Source organism: Vombatus ursinus, unplaced genomic scaffold, assembly GCF_900497805.2.
Source record: "Vombatus ursinus unplaced genomic scaffold, bare-nosed wombat genome assembly UNPS02011767.1, whole genome shotgun sequence".
NCBI classification, from domain to species: domain Eukaryota; kingdom Metazoa; phylum Chordata; class Mammalia; order Diprotodontia; family Vombatidae; genus Vombatus; species Vombatus ursinus.
In genome coordinates this window covers 207553-231167 of record NW_020951545.1, presented here as the reverse complement: position 1 = coordinate 231167, position 23615 = coordinate 207553, and the positions used below count along the sequence as shown (strand labels likewise).

Here is a 23615-nt window from a genome sequence, read left to right as displayed (position 1 = left end):
TAAGCTGGTCCTCAAAAAGTAGTTTTTTTACTGGGAATGTACTTTTAAAGGCTTAAACCTTTCCAGTATGGTAGAACCTGATAGGTCTTATACTTTATTGGAATACCCTTTAAAAACCCATTGTCCATGCCACAAGAGGCACTGAAGTGTGGGCCTGTACTTGCGCTGAAATGTAATTTTATCTGGTAATACCCTATATGCTGCATTCATTTAATGTTATTCATTTAATGACTTGGTTTGAATTGAATATTTTTAGTGCAGGTGAAATCATTAATTATTTTGATGGTGAGATTAGATAGCATTTCTTATTCAAACTATAGAATTATTTTTTCCATACTAACATAGTTCAGAGATCAGGACTATAAGCAGAAATTTCTAGGTACAAGACATTTCAATTGTATAAGTAAGGTTTATGTGTCTGTTAAGGCAAAATTCAACCTAATATTGAGGTAAAATTCTGCCGTACTCCCTAATTTCCAGATGTCATCCTTGTCATATTTAGTAAGATATGTCCTTAGAATGAGATGTTGCGTGGCCTACTAGATAGGGCCAGCCTTGGAGTCAAGATGACCTGTGTTCAAGTACTGCATCTGATCATCACTGTGACCCTAAGAAGGCTCTTAACTTCTCTGTGCTGCAGGCCATTTTGTGACATATACTGTTTTTTTTGTTTTGTTTTGTTTTGTTTTGCTTTTTGGTGAGGCAGTAGGGGTTAAGTGACTTGCCCAGGGTCACACAGGTAGTAAGTGTCAAATGTCTGAGGCGGCAGGCCATTTTGTGAGACTGCAGTCTGTATTTGTACAGGAAGTTCCTTATTGGGAGCTCTCTTTGCCAAATGAAATCACAGGTCCATTTGGGGAAAAAAACAGCAACACTAAACTAATATAAAATATGCTTCTTAAGTGATTAGTCAACTATAACTCGTCTGTTCTTTAGCTTCAGCAAGTGTCAACATTGGGCAGTTGGAGCATCAGCTTATATTATCAGTAGATCCTTGGAGAATTCGCCAGATTTTAATTGAATTACATGGCATGACTTCAGAACGCCAATTCTGGACAGTATCTAGTAAGGTAAGGAATTTACCAGTACTCTTTAAGAATGGGTAAGAAAGTAGTATTTTACTTCATTTGAAACACTAAGCATTCTTTAGAGACTTACTTGGTATAGCATTTTCTGGTTTTGTAATTCTTACCATTGTACAGATTCTTAAGGCGGTCTGCTTTTAAAAGACAAAAAAAACCCTCCATAAAATATAAATTTAAATAGTTTTAAATATATCTCTGTCAGTGTTTCTGGCTACCTGCCTAATTCCATACTCAAAATAAAATGAGAAATGCCTTTACACACTCCAGGTTATCAGGGACAATGAAATGTTTCTTAGGAAATTGTAAGAAAGGCTTTATTGTGAAAACCAGGAAAAAAGATTTGAAGAGACAGAATGAAGTCTTAGCTTGATTGAGGCAATTGGAGAATAGAAAAAGGTAACATACAGGAGTACAAAGACCATCATCTGTTTAGGACTGAAAAAAGTTCAAGATCCTTCTTAGAGAAGATCCTGTAACAAAAAAGTAGATTCTAGTCATCCAAGGAATGAAAATGTGAATTGGTGCTGTTAGGTGAGAGTAATCAGTAAGAGCAGAAGAAGAACAGATGTGTAGTAAAGGTGGGTGGCTCCTGGCTTAGGGTACTACTAAGAAGCTTTCCATCAGTGTGTGGATAATAATGAGAGACAGACCAAGAAGGAATGAGAGAGGGAGAGAGAGAATGAAAGAGTGAGCCTCTGCCCTTGACATAACAGAGAATTTTTTTCTTTTTTTTCTTTTTTTTTTCCAATTAATTTATTTTGATTTATCAATAATCATTTCCATAAGCTTTTGAGTTTTAAATTTTTCTTCCCCTCCCTCCCCACCTCCCTCCCCAAGACGGCTCGCAATCTGATACAGTCTATACATATATATTCATATTAAATACATTTTTACGTTAGTGATGTTGTAAGGAAGAATTAGAACCAATAGGAGGAACCACAAGAAAGAGGAAACAAAACACAACAGAAGAAGGAAAAAAGCAAATAGTGTGCTTCGATCTGCATTCAAACTTCATAGTTCTTTCTTTGGATGTGGTTGGCATTTTTCATCATGAGGCCTTTGGAGATGTCTTAGATCCTTGTATTGCTGAGAAGGGTTAAGTCAGAGAATTTCTTAAGACTTGTCCAATGGCACACTGCTGCCTGCTTCTAGTGGTTCACATGGACCAAATCATGCTCCCCGAAGGAAACTAGAAGTTATTGCTGAAGATTATTTAGTTTGAGGCAAGAAACTAAAGATCTTAGGGTGCTGGGGTTTGTTTGTTTTTTTATCACTACTGCCCATTGAAATCAGGGATTCTGAAGAGGGAAGCACATCTCAAAAGTGAACAAGATGGTTGAAAAGATATAAAATGGTGTCTCAGAATGGGATATGAATTTCTGGACTGTATCTTAAAATATAGATATGATAAGCTCTTGGCCAGGACTGAAATGCCCTTTAAAATGGCTCATTAGAATGTATTTGTTTGCTGTCTTACAAATCTAATCAAAAAGACTTTAAATTGAAAAGGGAGTGGGGAAAAAACTAGGTTTATTTATTCACCGAGCTATATACTGTAGAGAATATAGGACATAGAATAACAGTAGAGACACCAAAATATTCACAGAAGAGAAATTCAGGGGAACCAGCAGTAAAGCCCTTAACCTCGGATATCTGGGTACAAATGTACAAAGTACAGATTACAAGCAAGGTAAACTAGACATCCTAATGCAAGAAAGCAAGTTTCACCTTGTAGCTATCACTGAGACTTGGTAGAATGAGATCCGTGACTGAACTATGGCTCTGGAAAGATACAGTGTTTTAATGATAAACAAGATGAATGTAGCTGAGTAGCATTATATAGTATTTAACAGATATGTTCTTTGAAACGAATCCAGGAACCAGAGTAGAGGCAGTGTGGTGGAGATGAACATGTAGGAGAATATCAGTGGAGTGAGAAATAAGCTATTTTGTCATCTATTCAAATCATCAGTCCTTTTTACTATATCCCCCACAGGGATATCTAAGAATATTCTAGATTGCCTGGCCAGAAAGAAAAAATAAATGAGTTTTGTGGATCTTCTTTTAAAGCTTATCTTATGTTCCCTTCATCTTGATAACCTAACCCACTTAACATTTAGAGCTATTCAAAAGTGAATTGAGTTGAGCAGGTAGGTGGTACAGCGAATAGAACTCCGGCCTTGGAGTCAGGAGGACCTGAGTTCAAATGTGACCTCAGACACTTGACACTTACTAGCTGTGTGACTTTGGGTAAGTCACTTAACCCTGATTGCCTCAACAAAAAAAATGCAAAAAAAGAAGAAAAAATACTGTTGTGGGGCATCTAGGTAGTGCAGTGGTTAGAGCTCTGCCTTGGAGTCAGGAGGACCTGAGTTCAAATCCAGCCTCAGACATTTGACACTTACTAGCTGTATGACCTTGGCCAAGTCACTTAACCACAATTACCTAGCCAAAAAAAAGTGAATTGAGTTAACTTTGTGATAATAAATTCATCATTGGATGTTTTCAAGCAGTAGTTGAATGATCAATTGATCAGTCACCTGTGGGGATATAGTAAATAGGATTTATGATTTGAGAAAGTTAGAATCGATGAACTCCAGGATTACTTCTAATTCTAAATCTGTATCCCAACTCTTGGCTCATCATAATGGATATTTCCATCTTGTTAGAATTAAGCTTTGGTAAGCTGTTATTTCTCTTGAGGTTAAGAATTATCTTTTTACTAATCCATAGAAATTATAATTTTTGAAAGTGACTTTTTTTTCTTCTAGTGGGAAGTACCAGGTGTTTACAGTAGTGTTATTCTAGGAATTAAAGATGGATTAACAAGAGATTTGGTTTACATTCTTATGGCAAAGGGCTTACACTGCAGTATTGTTAAGGTGAGTAAAGATCTATGTTGATTATTTCATTGGTACAATATGTCATTGATTTTCGTACTAAAACTCGGAGTCAGAAACTTACTTCTAGAGAAATAACATGTAAGTTTAAGTCTCCTAGCCTGTTTGAGAGTCTGTGACACAGCAGACAGAGAGCCAGCCTTAGAATCAAATAGACTTGGTTCAAGACCCATCTTTAGCACATAGTGCCTTTGTAGTACTGGACAAGTTGCTTAATCTCTCAGTGTTCCCTAAGACTTATCAAGGATTGTTTATTCCAATGAAATCACAGGTCCAGGCCCCTGTACCTCACTACGCTCTTCACTCACATATTAATGTCTAAATCATCCCGTGTGCCCAGTCTGTTTCTTACATTAGCCTTTCTCGAATCCTGAGATAATACAAGTTAGTAACTTGGTTCTTTTTGAGTCCTTTTCAACTCATTATCATAAATAATAAATTATTTTTAAAAGATTTTTAAAAACTTATGCATAACTTAATTAGTCAAATACTTTTGAGTATCTATTATGTGTTTTGTTTGTTTGTTTGTTTTTTGGCTAGGCAATAGGGTTAAGTGACTTGCCCAGGGTTACACAGCTAGTAAGAGTTATGTGTCTGAGGCCAGATTTGAACTCGGTCTTCCTGAATCCATTGCCGTTGCTCTATCCACTCCGCCACCTAGCTGCTCCTGAGTATCTTTTATGTTGAAGTAGTATGAATCACATCCCTATGAGATTGAAAGAATTATAAGGCATCAAGATCTTGGTTTTCTCTGTGGTGAGTCAGGGCATACACACACACACAAAATGTTAATAATCCAAGGCAAGGTGCATAGAAGTTAAGAAGAGGGACAGAATTCCTGTACTGAAATGTCAGCTTTTCATTGTAAAACTAGGTATGGAACTTGAAAAGTAGATATTGTTTGGATACATAAAGAGGAAAAATGAAAACATGCTAGTTGCAGTGAGGATCGTGATAACAAAAGGTATTCTGGGAACACCAGAAAGACCTTTTGGGCCAAAATTAGAAGCGTTATACTGAAGAATAGTGGAAGATACAGGTTCATTGGGAGAAGACGATGGAAGAATTTCACCTTTGTCTGGCAAACCACAGGAAACCATTTAAAGCGTCTGAGTTAGGGCAAATTAGAGGGTGTATGTATATGTATAATTTTTTTAATTTCTTTTTTTTTTTTTTGAGTTATCAACAATCTCTTCCATAAGCTTTTGAATTCACAGGTGACCCAGTAACTAACATGGCATTGTGTGTTTAGAATGATGCCATGAGAAAAAGTTGTCCCCTTGCATTTCTCATTTCTTCATATAGTTGTAAATGTATTTGTGGATGTATATATGTGTGTATATGTATGTGGCCCTTGCATTTCTCTATATATGTATGTGTATTGATACATGTTCATATACTGGTTAACCATTCAAAGCAAAAACATAATGATGGAAGTGTGTGTACATTTCTGACATAATTTAAATATTTTTTAACAGGATTTTGTTCATGCTAAACAACTGTTTGCTGCTTGTCTGGAGTTGGTGACAGAATTCTCCCCAAAGCTCCGTCAAGTAATGCTAAATGAGATGCTGCTCTTGGACATTCACACGCATGAAGCTGGACCAGGGCAATCAGGGGAGCGTCCTCCTTCTGACCTCATCAGCAGGGTCCGTGGATATCTGGAAATGAGGCTTCCTGGTATGAAGATTTTACAATTTGAAGGCTAAGAAAACCCTTCCAATTAAGAAAAAAATGTTTATTCAGTACCTAGATAACTATAACTGTTTATTTGCATAGTGATGGTAGTAGTGGCAAGTGGGAAGTTAATTATGATATGCCAGCTATGAAAGTATTTTTTCCTTCATGAGAACCCACATTGAATTGAATATATCTAGAAAAATATATAAAGTGTATGAACAATCAAATATTGTCTTTAATACGGAGGGTAGAGTATAATTTCAACCTTCCCTATCAAGAAATAGATGAGTACTTGATTATTCACCACTCGTTCCATGATGTTTCACTATTGTGCCTTTTCTGTGCTTAGATTGCCTTCTCTAACCCTCAGTAGCATCTTTTGAAACTCTTCTCATTCTTCAAGACTCAGCCCAAATGAAGTTCTAAATCTATTTCTTTTTTCCCTCCACCCCCAACTATAAATAGAACTTTTATTATACCTCTTGTACGCTATTTTTTCTACTAATTGACAAGCATTTATTAAGTACCGACTGTGTGCCAGATACTTGGGAAACATGCAAAGACATAAACAAAATAACTCCTTTTTTTAAAGGAACTGCTTCCTTTTTTTTGTGAGAGGGAAGAGAGGCACATGTACATTTATACAAGATTTTTACAAAATAAATATAGTGTATATAAATATATAGTATTTAAATATGCAAATATAAATATACGGTTGTGCAAATCTCTTCAGCTAGATAAGTTCCTAAGCCTAGGAACCAAGGTTGTTTGTTGTTGTTATTGTTCTTTTTTGCCCTTTATCTGGGACTTCCATTTTTGTTCTTGTCTTCATGGGGCTCACCATATTTTAATAAATGCCTGTTGATTGACTCTGGCATTTCTCAAAGTGTTGAACAGGGTTGGGAACTTAAATGTGCACATTGTTGCCAGTAAAGCTATATGCAGAAACATGATCCTGTCCCGTAGTGATAAAACTTGAAGTTAAGTCTAACCCTGTATTTCATTGAATTTTACAAAAGTGCTAAAGAATCTTTGTTTCCCCTTAAATTTAAAGCAAAAAGCAACCTTTTACTTCAGTTTCGTCATTCTTTGAAGGCAAGGACTGTTTTTTTGTCTTTGGATTCCCAGCCCTCAACACATAGAAAGTATTTAGTGAATGTTGGTTGGTGGTTGATTTACCTCTATACATTTAGCTGTGCAGTCTTCTAATTAGGCCATAATATTCTGGTGCTTAATGCTATGAAATAGGAAAGGGTCAGGGGTGAAATATTAATCATTTTCAAAATAAATACGGTTGGATTGACCTTTCAAGATTTGGGCAACTAAATTTAACTGTGTTAATTTTACCTCCATTGTAAGAAAGTCATAGATGCCAGTGCCTTCTTGATTGTGAATTATGACTTAATAATGTCATTCAGCAATATGTTTAGTATTCGGTAATTGTAGTGATGATAAGACAGGTCCTACATAAAAATTAACTATCTTCATATTGACTGCTTTTTCTTTAAAAAAAAATTACTTTTTAAATTGATCTTCTGTTTTTACTTCAAATGTGTTTCTAAATGTATCCGGCTGTGTTTCTTCTTCCTCCTTCCACTACCTAGAAAGCCCTATCTTGTAACAAAGGTTTTTTAAAGGATAAAAAATGGGAGCTCTGCAAAAATTAATCAACATTTCTGTGTCTGATGCAATACTTGCACACCCTACCTCTCCATTTCTGTCATGAAGGGATGGAAGTGCATTTTCTAAATTTGAAGATTGCTTTTTAGTAAGTATTTCCTATGAAGGAAGGCAGTGTGGAACATTAAAAAGACCTAAATTTATTGTTAGGGGATTTGAGTTCAAATCCCCTTTCTGCCATTTAACTTATGTCTTTTGGTTGTCAGCTTCTCTGGGCTTACCCTTTCCTTATCTGTAAAATTAGGAAGTTGCTTTTTTTTTTTTTTTTTTGGTTAGGCAGTGGGGTTAAGTGACTTGTCCATGGTGACACAGCTAGTAAGTGTTATGTGTCTGAGGCCGGATTTGAACTCAGATCCTACTGACTCCAGGGCTGGTGCTCTATCCACTGCGCCACCTAGCTGACCCCAGGAAGTTGCTTTTTAAGATTCCTTCCAACTCTAAACCTTTGGGTATTTGAGAATGAGTAATATTTATTTAATAGACCTTAAATCATTTTATGTAGTCTCTTACTTTTTAGATAACCTGAAACTCCTTTTATCTGTATCTGTATAATTTTGAGGATGTTGTGGGATTCCTTTTTGTTTTACATAATCCTGAAATACTGATACCTAATAAAGGTTACATATACTCTTTGAAATCAAAGAAACAAGGAGACAGCATTGTTTATCTAGATTATCACACAAAACAAGCAGGTCAATCCAAGACAGGATATAATCAAGTTTAAACTGGCATGATCCAGATAATGACAAGCAGAAATTCAGAACTGGGTACTCAACACAATAAAACAATAGTATATTATGTCAAAATAATGGAGACACGTAGGAAATATAAATTAAAAAATTTTTCTGTTTCTTCAACTAAAATGTTGCACTAGTTATTCAAACATTATTCGGTTTTACTTTTAGATATCCCTCTCCGACAAGTTGTGGCAGAGGAGTGTGTTGCCTTTTTGTTAAATTGGCGAGAAAATGAATACCTGACTCTTCAAGTTCCTGCCTTCCTGCTTCAAAGTAACCCATATGTGAAGGTAATGGTGATATTAATGTGAAAGAATTATGGGGAAGGTGGCGCTGCCACTTCCTTTAGGTCTGCAATACTTGGGAAACCTTTCCTTTTTTTTTTTTTTTTTTTTTTTAGCAGTTTTTACTATTATAAAAACATTGAAAAGCATCATTGTTACTGAATATCTTGAGAGATTTTTGAGGAAGTGGCAGCAGTGGATATAGACAACTTTTCGTACTCTCAGACCTTGTTAGGAATTTTACATTCATGTTGGATTTTAGTAGTTAGGAGTGAAAGATGCAAGGATATATACTCAAGGTAGAAAGGATGTCTGAAAGAGTCTGTGGGAGATGGAAACCACAGCATCACAGATCCTTGAGGGTCTGGACCCTTAGTTCTGAGAAAGTGGCAGTAGATGAACAAGAGCTTTTCAAGGAGTTGAGTTTGAGTGGAAAGGATTCTAGTTCATTTTTGATGGAAAGAGGAGCCAGTAGTGAAGTAGAGTGACCATCATGTGTCTTGGTTCCAACTCCTAGTTTTAACGTGAAACATTGAGACTTTCTTTTGCTTCTAGTGCCCCTGTCCCCATAAACCCATGTGTAAAAGCATACCAGGACAGTTTTGCAGGGGTAATTGCAGATAACTGTAGTTATTAAATATATGGGTAAGTATGATAGATGGGAAACAGGAGAATGAAAGTAATTTATATGCATATTTTATGATACTTGATTTTTAAAAAATTATTTTATATGATTAAAGAAGCCAAACGTTTAACTGCTACCTAAACTGAGCATATTTTTCTAAACTGAGTGTATCTAACTCTTGTGTGCAGAAAATTGGTTTGAGCTAATGGGCTTCAGCATCCCTGATTCAGATCAAGTTATATTACCTACTTGTATTACCCTGTTGTGGGAGAGGAATCTCTTAGGGTCTGAGAGATGAAAGTTCCTAGAACAATTTGAATGTCCTTAATTCTCATTCCTTTGCCATATTGAGTCTGTGAGGATTTTCTGGCCATAGAGTGCTTTGTAAGTTGTAAAGAACTATAGAAATGTAAAGTATATTTCTGACCAATACACATAGTTTATATTTCATGCTAGTGTAGAATTGCTGAGAAATCATGATTCCAACTTTACCCACAACTTAGAGAAGCAGAGCAACCAGTGGTCCGATTTTAATATCACAACATGAAATAAACTTTGGTCCTTAAACAAGCATGTGTGTTACCTATATTTGTTCAGATACACTCAGAAGAGAGAAGTGTGACAATGACATCATTCTCCTTTGTGTGTGTGGTTTTATTTTTTTCATGTTATAGATGGGACAGCTTTTGGCAGCTACATGCAAAGAACTCCCAGGCCCTAAAGAAAGTACTCAGACAGCTAAAGATCTTTGGGAAGTAGTGGTTCAGATCTGTAGTATATCCAGTCAGCATAAGCGAGGCAACGATGGGAGAATTAGTTTAATAAAGCAGAGGGAATCTACATTGGGTATTATGTACAGGTAAGTTTCTGACAATTATGTTCTTTAAATGTGCATGTTTGAGTCATTATTTCCAAAACTTGCCACGTGAAAAACACCCATCCTTAAGAACATCCTGGTCATTACATCTGTGTAAAATAGAACATAGGAAGATGTTATCTTTTGTGATCATCCTAGCTGCACGGGACAACTTGTGTTGATACTGGTCATTTTGGGATGTTAAATACTAACTGCTAAATATCTAGCAAAATTCAGAATGAAGAACACTGCAAGTTATTCAGTACTGAGAATTTTAGAGGAAATAATATAGTAACAACTATTGCTTTTATCGTTGTGGAGCTAGAAAGTTGGAATTTGTCCTGAACCTTAACATTCTGCTTTATAAACAAGTTTTATTAAAAAAAAAAATCTTGATTTTTATCTGAATTTCTGATATTGAATAACATGTTCAAAACTTTTTGTTATGTAGGAGTGAACTGCTCTCTTTTATCAAAAAGCTACGGGTAAGTTTGACAAGAAGATTGGCCTTATTGCTGATGTTACTTTAGTATAAAATTGAACCAGAATGTTTTTCCAGGTTCTAAACATAGAGAAGATTTTTAGAGAACTCTGGAATCAGTTTTGAGTTCATTTGTATGATTTCAAATCCTAATTCTTACAGGTAGTGTGGTCTAAATGGATATTGTTAACTGTGGTTTTACCTTAATAACAATACTAAATATTTTGTAACTGGAGAATAATATCCATGAGGAAAGGATATGTAAATGAAGACTGTTTTCTCTCATTGGTAAAAAAAAAAATAGTTATTTTCATTTTTCAAGTAATGTATATTTTTATTAATCTTTCCCTCCCTCTATTACTCCTGCCTCCATGGAGGAAATTTAATTTAAAAAAAAAAAAAAAAAAAGAGCAAGAGAACCTGCCCTCCCCACACATCCCCTACCCCCCTCCCATCCATCATGGCTAATAATCCAGCAAAACAAAATCCCACCTTAGCCATGTCCAAAAATGTGTCTGTCGTTGTGAAGTATAAGTTTCATCTTCTCTGTCAAGAGGTAAAAGGTTTTTCATTGTTACTCTTTTGGATATGTAGTTTATTATGACATTGATCAGTGTCTTTCTGATCAATCTCTCAAAGTTGTTTTTCTCTATAATGTTACTGTGTAAATTATTCCAATTCTACTCTCTTCAATCTGCAACAGTTAATAAAGGTCCTCCCAGTTTTCTCTGAAATTGTCCATTTCATCATTTCTTACGGCACAGTAATATTCATCACATTCATATACCATAATTTGTTTAGCTATTCCCCAGAAGGAGGCTAGCTCCTTGGTTTCCAATTTTGGGATGTCAGAAAAAGAGCTGCCATAAATATTTTTGTACATATATATCCTTTTCTTTTTTCTCTGAGTTCTTTAGGTTACAGGTCTAGTAGTGGTATCCTTGACTAAATAAGCATGGTTTCAAGTGGCTTTGGAATGGCTAGAACAATTCACAGCTCCACCAGCTGTGCATTATTAGTACTATACCTATTTACCCACAGTCCTTTAGAACATTTTTTCATAAGATTGTTAATAGCTTTCTTTTTTTTTAATTTTGAAAACTGCTTGTTATATCCTTTGACCATTTATTTTTTGGGGAATGCCTCTGTTAGTTGCATAAAGATTTTGTCACATGCAGCGTACTCACTTATTGGACAAGCTCTACTATTCCTTTTGTTTTATAAATTCATTTTAAAAGGATCAGAAAAACCTTGGAGACTAGGCAGATAGGCTTGAGAAGAAGTCACATTGGAAGCTGAATGGAGATTGAGGGAAGGGATTTGAGGGAACCTCAGGCCAAATAAGGACATGGTACACCTAAATAATGGAACTTTGACATAAATCATGTACCTGAATTTTAAAGTGGCAAAAAGTGAAGGTGATGTCTCTCATCCTCTAAAAGAAAACAGGTTGTTGTTAAGTGTTATATCAAATGAAGTAATATAGGTTAAAGATCTTGTTCTTACCTTCCTTAAGGGTAAAATCCTGTTAGAAAAGTGATTGTTCAAAACCCAGCAGAAAGAGATAGAGAAATTCCATTAAAAATAACTTCAGACAATATAAAATACTTGGGAGCCTATGGGCCAAGACAACCCCAGGGATTGTGTGAACACAATTGCAAAACACTTTTCACGAAAAGATCTAAACAATTGAAGAAATACTAATTGCTCATGGGTAGGTCAAGCCAATATAATAAAAATGACAATTCTACCTAAGTTAATTTACTTGTTTATTGCCATACTAATCAAACCACCAAAGAATCAATTTATAGAGCTAGAAAAAATAGTAATAAAATTCATTGAGAAGAGCAGAAGATCAAGAATATCAAGAGAATCAATGAAAAAAAATGTTAAGGAAGGCCGTCTAGCAGTTCCATATTTCAAACTGTATTACAAAGCAATGATCATGAAAACAATCTGATACTGGCTAAGAAATAGAATGATAGATTAGTGGAATAGATTAGGTATATCATACTCAGTAGTAAAAGACCATAGTAATCTAGTGTTTGATAAACCCAAAGATCCAAGCTTTTGGGGTAAGAACGCAACATTTGACAAAAATTACTGGGAAAAATAGAAAGCAGTTTAGCAGAAACTAGGCATAGACCAATTTCTCATACCATATACCGAAGTAAGGTCAAAATAGATACATGATTTAGACAGAAGTGATGATATCATGAATTGGGGGAGCATGAAGAAATGTACCTGTCATATCTTTTGTTGTTTTGTTTTTTTTCATATCTTGTTAACGGAAGAGTTTATGACCAAACAAGAGGTAGAGGGGATTATGGGAAGTAAAATAATTTTGATTACATGAAATTACAGAGCTTTTGCACAAGCAAAATGAATGCAGCCAAAATGAAGAGGAAAGTGGAAAACATTTTTTTACATCTGGTTTCTCTGATAAAGTCTTAATTTCTCAAATATATATAGAGAACTAAACCACATTTATAAACATAAGAACCACTCCCCAATTGATAAATAGTCAAGGAATGTGAACAGGCAATGTTCAGAATTAAAAATAAGGCTATCAATAATCACATGAAAAAAATGCTCTGAATCACTACTGATTAGAGAAATGCAAATTAAAACAATTCTGAGATACTACTGTCTCATACTTATCAGATTGGCTAATATGACCCAAAAGGAAAATGATAAATGTTGAAAAGGTTGTGCAGAAAATTGAGACACTCCGCTGTTGGAGTTGTGAAGTAGTTCAACCATTCTGGAGGACAGTTTGGAAATATGCCCAAAGAGTTATCAAACTGTGTATACCCTTTGACCCAGAAATACCACTACTAGGTTTGTATCCCAAAGAGATCAAAGAAAAGGGAAAAAGATGTATTTATATAAACTATTTATAGCAGTTCTTTTTGCAGTTGGAAAGAGTTGGAAATTGATAGCCTATCAATTGGAAATTAACTAAGCAAAATGTAGTATGTGATTGTGATGGAATACTATTGTTTGATGAGAAATAATGAGCAGGATGGTTTCAGAAAAACCTGGGAAGATTTATATGAACTCATGCAAAGTGAAGTGAGCAGAATAAAGAGAACATTGTACACAGTAACAGCAATATTGTAGGGATGATCAGCTATTAATAAATTAGCTACTCTGATCAATACAGTGATCCAAGACAATTCCAAAGGACCCATGATGAAAAATGCTACACCTCCAGAGAGAAACTGATGCACTCTGAATGCAGATTAAAGCATACTTTTTTAAAGCTTCCTTTATTTTTATGGTTTTATTTTGTTTGTATTTTCTTTTGCAACATGGTTAATGTGGAAATACCTTTTGCATGACTTCTCATGTATAATTGAAGTAAAATTGCCTTTTTAAGGAGGGGAGAGAGATAAAAGGAGGGAGAGAATTTGGAACTCGAATTTTTGAAAAATGATTGATAAAATTTTTTATGTGTAATTGGGAAATATTTAAAGTAATGCATAAAAATAAAAAGAATAAATGTTGTTGGGGAAAAAAAGTGGTTCTAAGGGTAAAGGTAAATTAGAATGTATAATTTTTGTAATTTCTTTTTTCTTTTTCCCTTACAGGAACCATTGGTTTTGACTACAATATTATCTCTGTTTGTGAAACTTCATAATGTTCGGGTTAGTTTTTATTTCATAATTTATCCTTTTAGAAAACTTTGATAAAAATGTTACTAATTTATTAATATATTTTTAGGAGAACTTTGTGAACGAGATTACAGCTGAGCACATTTCTATTTGGCCTTCTTCCATTCCCAAGTAAGAAACATTAAATTTTTGCGTACTTATGCATACTCAGTAACTGAACTAGTAAAATAACAAAACATTGATTTGCCAAAGTCTGGGACAGTCTTAAAAGTATCTAAAATAGTCATTTACTGTTTTCTAATCAGCTGAATAGTTTTCACATTGAGGGACATACAGTTTTCTCTGAAAAGTTCTCTTAATACCAATTATGAGTAATAAATGAGAATTAGAGTAAATTAACACTTAGTGACTAGTATACATCTCCTTCCTCAAGAATCAGTGATTTTAACATTGCTTATATCCACTTTATCAATGAAGATTGCAATCCTGTGTGCCTTAGTGGACCATCTTCGTTAATTGGTATAGATAACCTTCTGGTAATGAGCCTCTCCAGATTTAGCTAGTTTGGCCCTTGCATAACAAATACACAAAATGTCATTGGGTCTGTCCCAGCTTGTGTTTTGTTGGTATAGCCTTGGAGAACCCGGAGTCACTGCCATACCTTGATAAAGTGACAGAGTCAAAGTTTAGTAGAGAAATGTGCTGAGATGAATTAAAAAGTATTTATGTAAATGTAAGTTATACAGTTTAAGGAGTTAGGTTCCCGTGATTACCACTGGAAATCTCCAGTTACTCTAAGGGCATTTTGCGGTAGAGAATGCACATTTTAGGTAAATAAAGCCTTATTCTTTTGCAGCTTATTTGAGATACTGAAACTTGCATAAATCAAGTATTTATTTAGTATCTACTGTGTGCCAGGAACTGTGTTGTGTAGTGGATACAAAGACAAAAATGTTCTCAAGAATCACCTGCAAAACTGATTGATATCATTCTTATTCATCTTAATTTGATCAGACTGAAGCAGAAATTTAGAGGAAGCATTTTTAGTCACTAGATTTATATGTTTTTTTGGTGAGGCTTATTAAGTGCTTCATAATATAATTGTTGACTGATTATTCTATTTTGCCTTCACTTTGCAGCTTAGTGGGGAAAAACCACACCTGATAATTTAGCCCAATGTGAGAAGCTTGCTTATCACAAAAATCTCACGCAGTTATGATTGTGATCCTAGATTATTATTTCTGCATTTTTAAAAAATAATTATCATTTGTCTTTTTTCTGTGTATGTTTCATGAATGCTTGTTATTTGGAGTAGATTTATTTTTAAAGTAATGATATATGTCAGATATCTTATTTTTCTAGCCTTCAATCAGTGGACTTTGAAGCTGTGGCTGTTACCGTGAAAGAACTGGTTCGTTATGCACTTACTATAAACTCAAACAATCATTCTTGGTTAATTATTCAGGCAGATATTTATTTTGGTAAGTGGTGTTTACTTGTCATAGGTGTTTGTTGATTTTTCGGTTGCAATTAAGTCCATATTTTATTAAAATACTTTTTGCATAGATTAAGAAATCTAAGTTCTGTGTTTTCTGTAATTGTGACTTTTCCTCCAAAGTAAATGGAAGGAGAGATTAAAACTTAATGATTTACAGTTTTTTCCATGTAGAACTTTTGGTTCAGATGATTCTAATTTGATAGTGACATTTATCACCTTTTTACTTTAAATATTGGATCCAGACCTTTCGGAAAACTAAGATGAAATGTCTTAGATAATAATTTCAAATACTAAATTGTTGTTAAATAGATTAAATCCAGTGTTACAGTTACCTAATTATTTATGCCCTTAGAAATTATTAGGACTCTGAATTACTCTTTTTCTTGATTTTTATCTTGACTAGGAAATGCCTAGTATTTCCATTACTGTACAGACCTAATAAAATTTTTCATATAAATTATTTTGGAACAATATTTAGCTGTTTTCCCCCCATATTTTCCAGGGCCCCAATACGCATTCAAAACAAAATATGTTAAATTTCCCAAATTGCTCTGGGTGGGTGTGTATTGCTAGAGAGAAACTTTGGAAAAAATTTTTTTGGGGCAGCTAGGTGGCTCATTGGCAAATCCGGCCTCAGGCCAAACACTTGACTAGCTGTGTGATCCTGGGCAAGTCACTTAACCCCAATTGCCTAAAAAAAAAAGAAAGAAAATTTCTTAAAATAAACAAAATCTCTAATAATTACTTGATAAGAAAAATATGAACTGGAACTTTGGCAGATCCATTTTCCTCCCAGTTAAGGGGCAAAGAAGCTATCAGTTGGCTACCCTGGCAAATGGTAAAATCAAAATCAATATTAAGGTTTTTTTTTTCTCAAGGTATTTGTGTTAGATTTGTTTTGCGCCTACCTTTGCTATAAAGTTGATGCTTTAGTGTAATGTTCTTGCTAGTTTTGTCATTTCTAATTACCTTGTGCATAGGTATCATGAAGTTTTCCTATTATGTTGTATCTAATTTTGTTCCCAATAGACTTTGAGATTATAATTCTTTATATGTTTCCCACTTCAGCCACAAACCAGTATTCAGCAGCTCTTCATTATTACCTTCAAGCTGGAGCTGTGTGTTCTGATTTCTTTAATAAAGCTGTGCCACCAGATGTTTACACAGACCAGGTAACTAATTCTTTATTATCATGTTAATTAACAGTTAAGTAGCACTTGAAAAATAGAAGGTGGAAAAAGCTTATAAAAACTTGTGGCTTGTTAATGAAGAGAATTCTTGAGTTGGGAAAAGGGAGTAAGCATTTATAAAGTGCCTACTCAGTGTCTGGCATTGGGCTAAGCACTTTACAACTATTATCTCATTTGGTCCTCACAACAACCCTGGGAGGCAGGTACTGTCATTATCTTCATTTTAGAGTTAAGAAAACCAGGGCAGAGATGAAGTGACTTGCTCAGGGTCACACAGGCCAGATTAGAACTCAGGTCTTTCTGACTCCAAGTCCAGTGCTTTATCCAAAGTGCCACCAGCTGCCTCTATTCCAACCCATACCTGAATAAGAATCCCTTTAACAACATTTTCAACAAGTGGTCACTCAGACATTGCTTGAAGTCCTCAAGTGAGGGAGAACCAATTATTTCTGCAGGCAACCCATTCTAATTGGAGTAGTGCATCACTGTCTTGAACCAAACAGAAGCTCAAGAAACACATCTGTCTGTTCTTTTTGAATCCATGACTTGACTTCATCAAGGACATCTATGTGCTTTTATTATCAGTTTCCTTATCTTGGGTGTCAGCCTCCTAATACCATTTTTGTTCTGCCCTCATCTGTTGAAAGACAGTAGAAGGAATATCGATTTCCCTCTTTTCTGTTTCGCACCTCTCCCACTCAGTGGTACTCTCTCAACCACCAAGGAGTCTCTTATTCCCGTTTTTTCTTACCCTGAGCTTTCTTTAACATCCTCAACTTATTCTAGTCTCTAGCCCCTCTGAAACTATTCTTATAGTTCCCAGGTTAAACACTTTTGAATTGATGCTTCTTGGCTTTCTATCTTTTGTACATGTTTTTGGTTATAAAGCAAGTTGGTAAGTTCGTGTATTCATGGTTTGTCTCCTTAAACAACTATTCTTTTCTTCTTCATGACATTGTTCCTCTCTGTATCCTTGACTGGACTACCCTTATAGAATTTTAGGCCATGGGATCGTGTTTTTCCTTTCTCTGAACCATTTGAGATCTGTTCTCCCCACATCTAGGGTACAGATAAAACTTGCCAGCTTTCTTTCTGTCCCTGTTATCATAGTTATAGATAGGATGGAAGGGTCCCTTCTCCCATTCACCAGATCTCTTTGCACTTCAGCAGTCAGTAGTGCCACCTTGTTAAGAATGAGATCCAGACTTGATTTTCCCCTTGTTGGTTCTTCCAACTTTTGAAAGATGAAATCAAGCCTAGTTAGGAAAGTATTAGTTGCTCTGCTTTTTGGAAGGAGAGCTCTAGTAGGTGTTCAAAAAATTAAAATTTTTCCATCTCTCCTACCTTTCCCTTTTGCTGTTGTGATTGTAATATATTACAATGATATGGTTAATATTTCTGTTTTTATGGCTCTTGACCATTATGCTATTTACCATGTTTCACCTTGGTACTCTATTCGTAAATTTCTTCCTCTTGTTGTTCTTCATAATAATAATAATGATAGTTTCCCCTTGGCACCATTTGTGAAATTTTTCTAACAATGATAACAACTAACAAAATGCTTACTGTGTGCCAGGCACTGTGCTAAGTGCTTTACAATTATTGGATCCTCAACAACCCTGGGAAGTGGGTGCTACATTATCCCCATTATACAGATGAGAAAGCTGAGGCAAACAGAGGTACATTACACAGCTTGTAGGTGTCTGGGACTGGATTTGAGTTACACAGCTTGTAGGTGTCTGGGAACTGGATTTGGTGTTCTGGACTCCAGGCCCAGTGCTCTATCCACTGAGCCACCTAGCTCCTAATATACATACACATGAGTATATCTTCCTAATGACCAGTGCTACTCTTCTTCCCACCCTAAGCTTTTGAATAAAGTTACACCCTTCCTTAGTGATATTCCAGTTATAGATCTGAATGGCATGTCAAAATTTGATCATACATCACCCATTTTGTTTCCTCACTATTTTTTCTTTCTTTTTTTTAAATGGTTTCTTGAAAGTAAGCATAATTACTTTTCTCTATAGGTCATAAAACGAATGATAAAATGTTGTTCCTCTCTGAATTGCCATACACAGGTCAGTATATTGCTGTTATTATTAGAGGAGTATATATTTATTGCATGTTAAAAATGGAAGATAGTAAGCTTTCTTGGGAGTAGGATTTATGTTTATCAAAATTTCAGTTACTTAAAGTGTTGCTTTTTCTGTGACTAGAGTTTGATGTTCTTAAATGTTTTGGGGACTTTGTAGAATTTCAGTAAGAATAAAAAAATTTACAGCTTAGAAAAAAAGTTAACCTTAAAAAAAATTAGAGATGAAATGACAGATTGGAATAGATCTGTTTGGTAATTGAAGAACTATTTAATTTAGCATTGAGAGCCCTAACTAATCCTCTGCCTGTTAAGATCCCTTCCATTCTTCAAGGCTCAGCTTTCTGTGAAACCTCTCTTGGTCACCTCCCAAACAAAAGTGATCTATCCTTTGAACTTCTCCTAATACTTTGTACATTGCTTTTGTGAACTTAATGCATTCCAGTTTGTATTATAACTCATGTCTCTGTCTTATCTCCTCTGATAGATTTTAGGCTTTTTTAAAGGCAAGAGTAGTTTTATTTATCTTTGAAACCTGACCCACCTGACAACATTGCTTTCTAGTGTATGTTTTTGAATATTTAGGATTGGTCTTGTCCTATTAAGCATTTTAGTTGGGGCTTATGATATTTGTTCATTTCCTTAGTAGTTCTTAACCGCATTAAGACTTTTGTTAGACTTATATGTCACCTTAGTGTTCTGAAATGTCCTCACCAAAATTGGACAATACTAAAACTTGATAAGACTTGCAATCAGCTTTACAAATATTATTATATTTTATCTTCACAACAACATTAGGAAGTGGGTGCTAAAATTATGCTCATTTTAGAGATGAGGAAACTGAGGTAGACAGGGTAAATGACTTGTCCAAGGTCATACAGCATTAGTGTCTGAAGCTACATTTGAACTTGTGACTTCCTGACTCCAAGTCCAGTGCTCTATCCACTGTGCTACCTAGCTGCCTCCATGGACATTTGGGGCAAAAAAAAAAAAAAAAAAATAGCATTTTGTTATTTTAGGATAAACTAGTTTGATGGAGCTTAGCCAGAGATTTCTGTTATAGTCTATGAACTTTTTAGGCCAAATACCTAAGTGAGATCTCTTTAAAGGAAGCAGTTATATAAATATGCCTGGAAAAAGAACACAGGTTAAACATCCTACACATGTAACATATGAGCTAGATTTGGAGGATACCTATATTTCAGTCAGTTCAGCATTGTAGCATCATGGTTATCTAATTGAGTTAAAGAAGTTTTCAAGGCCTCCTCAAACAAGTATTCCCTGAAAGAGTATAAACTCATTATAACTTGAGAAATATAAGAATGAATAAGGATTCTAAATTGTTGATACTGAATAAAGAACTTTTTTTAAAAAAAGATTTCATCTCTTTTTAGGTAGCAATTTTATGTCAGTTCCTTAGAGAAGTTGACTATAAAACAGCATTTAAGGCACTGCAGGAACAAAATAGGTGGGTATCACTTTAAAAATAAAATGAAGTTGAAATTTGTTTGCTTAATAATTAAAGTAACTTAAATTCTTTTTTTTTTTCTTTTAGTTACGATGCCATGGACTCCTACTATGATTACATATGGGATGTTATCATTTTGGAATATTTGACATGTATCCTTTTGTCATAAATATTTATTGAAGCAGTTTATTTTTGTGAAGAAACAAAGCATTTAAAGCCACCACATGCTTTCCAAAGAAAAACTAAAAATGAGAGTTGAATTCAGAATTTCCTTTTTTAACATTCATTTTTTTGAGTTTCACATTCTCTCCCTTCCTCCAGACCCTCTTCTTCCCTTCTTGAGAAGGCAAGAAATATGAAATCCATTATATTTGTGGTCATCCAAAACATAATTGGGAATTTTTTTAATTCATCTTCTCTATGGACTTGATTGATAATGTTTAAGATTTCCGTTATTCTTAACTAACTTATTTAGATCTACATCATAAAAGAGGAGAAACAGATAAAAGACAAATTGTGGTAAGCTTGTTTCTTCTTTGATCATTGGTATACTTTTCTGTCCATAGTATTGAAATCAAGAATATCTTGATTCAAGTGCTACCATTTTATGTGACAGAAATTGACAGAGTTTTGTTTTCAACATTTCATCTTTTTAAAAAAATATACATTTTTGTTTAAATGCATCATTTTCCTTTTATATGTAAAGCTGTTATTTTAGTGGGATTTCATTAGATTTAATTATTTCCATATATAGTGACATTCTTACTTTAAATGCAACCAAAGCAATAATAACAGTAATTGACATTAATATAGCATTTCACTTTGCAAATCACTTTTCATATATTTTGTTTGAAGCCTCAAAACACTTCTGTAAAGAGGTATTATCTCCACAGAGTTAAAGAAATTAGGGCTCAGGTTGTAACTTTCCTGTGGTCACAAATGTCAGAGACAAGATTCAGACACAGTTCTAATCTCATCATTGTACCACATTAAGAAATTTCACCAAAGAAAAGTTATGATTTAAGGGTTGTTCTGAAAGGGGCAAATAAATAGTAAATGGGTTTCAGTTTACTCCTGAAGGGAGAGCAATAACATCATTTCATGGGAGGCTTGGTCATCTTACCTTCTGTTGCTTATGAAGATATAACCAAGCAGACTTAACATAGAGCTAATTGCTGGTTACAGACTGACCTCCACTACAGAGGCTAAATTTATAGAGAAATCCTATCAAGAATCTGGAAAAAATAATTGTCCAGTGTTTTCAGGCATATAGCTTGATGTTTGTAGACTTCAGGGCAATAATGAGCACAAAGGAAAATGATGGGAACTACATTGGGAAATAGGTCTAAGAACAAGAGAAACCAGAGGCTTCTTGACTTCTCAGAAGCATCGGTAGAATGAATTTTGTACTTCACAAAGTGTCATAAGGCAGTAAACATGGAGATCCATCAATGTTATGTGTTTTTGTTGTTGTTGTTGTTGTTAGGCAATTGGGGTTAAGTGACTTGCCCAGGGTCACACAGCTAGTACGTGTCAAGTGTCTGGTCTGAGGTTGGATTTGAATTCAGGTCCTTCTGACTTCAGGGCCTGTGCTCTATCCGCTGTGCTACCCAGCTGCCTCCATCAATATTTTTTTTTTAAAAATGAAATTGACTGTGTCTTAGAACATAAAAAGATACAGGTGGAACAGTCACTGGAAAGTCAAGTTTGTGCACTTTATTGGTGGATTACAAAAGAAGTAAATACAGAATTAGAAGAATTATAAAGATCAGTCAAAGTTAAGTGCCAACTATGTGTCAGGCCCTGTGCCAAGTGCTGGAGATACAAGTATACAGAAATAAGAATCCCTACAAGCAAGAAACTTTTCTTTTTTAAGGGGGAAGGGTAAATTTTATTTCTTCAATTATCAGGCATTTTTTTTCTCCATGCTGTAGAGGAAAAAATAAAAAATATCTTAGCAAATGAATTTTTAAGCAAAGCAAATTCCTACTTTGGCCATGTCCAAAAACGTGACTCTCAGACTGCATCTTTAGTCCGTCACTATCTCTGTCAGGAGTTAGGTTAAAAAAAAATCATCATCATTGACTCCCCAGAATCATGGTCAATGATTATGTTCATCAGAATTCTTTTAAGTCATTCTTAAGTGTTCATTTTTACAATGCTGCCGTTTTTGTTTTCCAGGTTTTTCTGAAATCTTGTATCATTTCTTACAACACAATAGTATTCCATTATATTCACATACCATAATTTGTTCTCATTCCCCAATTATTGACTACTCCTTTACTTGCTAGCTCTTTCACATTACAAAATGAGCTGACATATTTTGTTTTACGGGAGCTTTTCTTCTTTCTTTGAATTTTTTGGGTGTAGAACTAATAGTGATATTGCTTGGTAAGAGGATACATACAGTTAGTTAACTTTGGGCATAGTTATATATTGCTTTCCAGAGTGGCTGGACCAGTTTACAGTTCCCCCAGCAGTGCATTACTAGGCCTATTCTACCTATTTGACTGACCCTTCTTAATTTTCTTTGCTGGATCTTTATCCTGGTTTTCACTTGCTAAAGGTGTGTGTCTTTGTGCTAGGCCCTCTTCTTTCTTTGTACTCTTTCCCTTCGTGATTTCATCAGTTCCCATGGATCCAGTTATCATCTTTCTGATGATGATTCTCAGATCTACTTCTTCAACCCCTAAGCTCTCTCCTGATTTCCAGCTACTTATTAACCTAGATGTCCCATAGACACCTGAAACTTAGCATGTTCAAAACAGAATTCATCTTTTCCCTAAACCTTCTTTCTTCCTAACTTCTATTGCTGTTGATGGTACCACCATCCTTTCAGTCTCCCAGACTCACAACCTAGGTGTTACTTCGAGTCCTCATTCTGCACCTGCCCACTACAATATCTAATCTATTGTCAAGTCCTGTTCTATTTTTGTAATATCTGTCATGTATGCCTCTGACACAGCCACAGTTCTGGTGCCAGGCCCTCATCACCTCATGCCAAGATTATTTCAATAATCTGCTGGTTGGCCTTTCTGCCCAAAGTCTTTCCTCACTCCTGTTTTTCCTCTACTCAGTTGTATCTTCTTAAAACACAAGTCTAAAAATCACACATACACACACCCATTCAGTAAATTCCAGGGGCTCCCTATTATTTCTAGATCAAGTATAAAATCCTGTGTTTGGCTTTTAAAGACTTTTATGATCTGGCCTCTTCCTGCTTTTCCAGTCTTCTTACACCTTACTATTCTCTACATTCTTTGAGATCCAGAGACACTGGCCTCCTGGCTGTTTTTCACTCAACATCACATTTCCCAGCTATTGATCTTTTCACTGACTGACTATATTCTTAAATGCTCTCCCTGCTAGATTCTCTGGCTTCCTCCAAGTTTCAGCTTAAATTATTCCTAGTCCTCTTT

General features: G+C 35.0%; 1 protein-coding gene across 4 annotated transcripts in view; it reads left to right on the top strand.

Annotated features, from left to right (window-relative positions):
- The window catches only part of INTS8 (integrator complex subunit 8), a 55477-nt gene that overhangs the window by 24424 nt on the left and 7438 nt on the right, over positions 1-23615 (top strand). For 3 of the 4 annotated variants that reach the window (XM_027856953.1, XM_027856952.1, XM_027856951.1), the window contains exons 13-26: positions 937-1070; positions 3857-3967; positions 5464-5665; positions 8251-8372; positions 9666-9850; positions 10299-10332; positions 13922-13978; positions 14055-14116; positions 15308-15426; positions 16512-16615; positions 18664-18714; positions 20123-20196; positions 20284-20348; positions 20672-20715. In XM_027856953.1, the coding sequence (XP_027712754.1) occupies positions 937-1070; positions 3857-3967; positions 5464-5665; positions 8251-8372; positions 9666-9850; positions 10299-10332; positions 13922-13978; positions 14055-14116; positions 15308-15426; positions 16512-16615; positions 18664-18714; positions 20123-20196; positions 20284-20348; positions 20672-20715 (1364 nt within the window). The remainder of the gene's footprint in view (positions 1-936; positions 1071-3856; positions 3968-5463; positions 5666-8250; positions 8373-9665; positions 9851-10298; positions 10333-13921; positions 13979-14054; positions 14117-15307; positions 15427-16511; positions 16616-18663; positions 18715-20122; positions 20197-20283; positions 20349-20671; positions 20716-23615) is intronic. The other variant, XM_027856954.1, reaches the window with a different exon arrangement.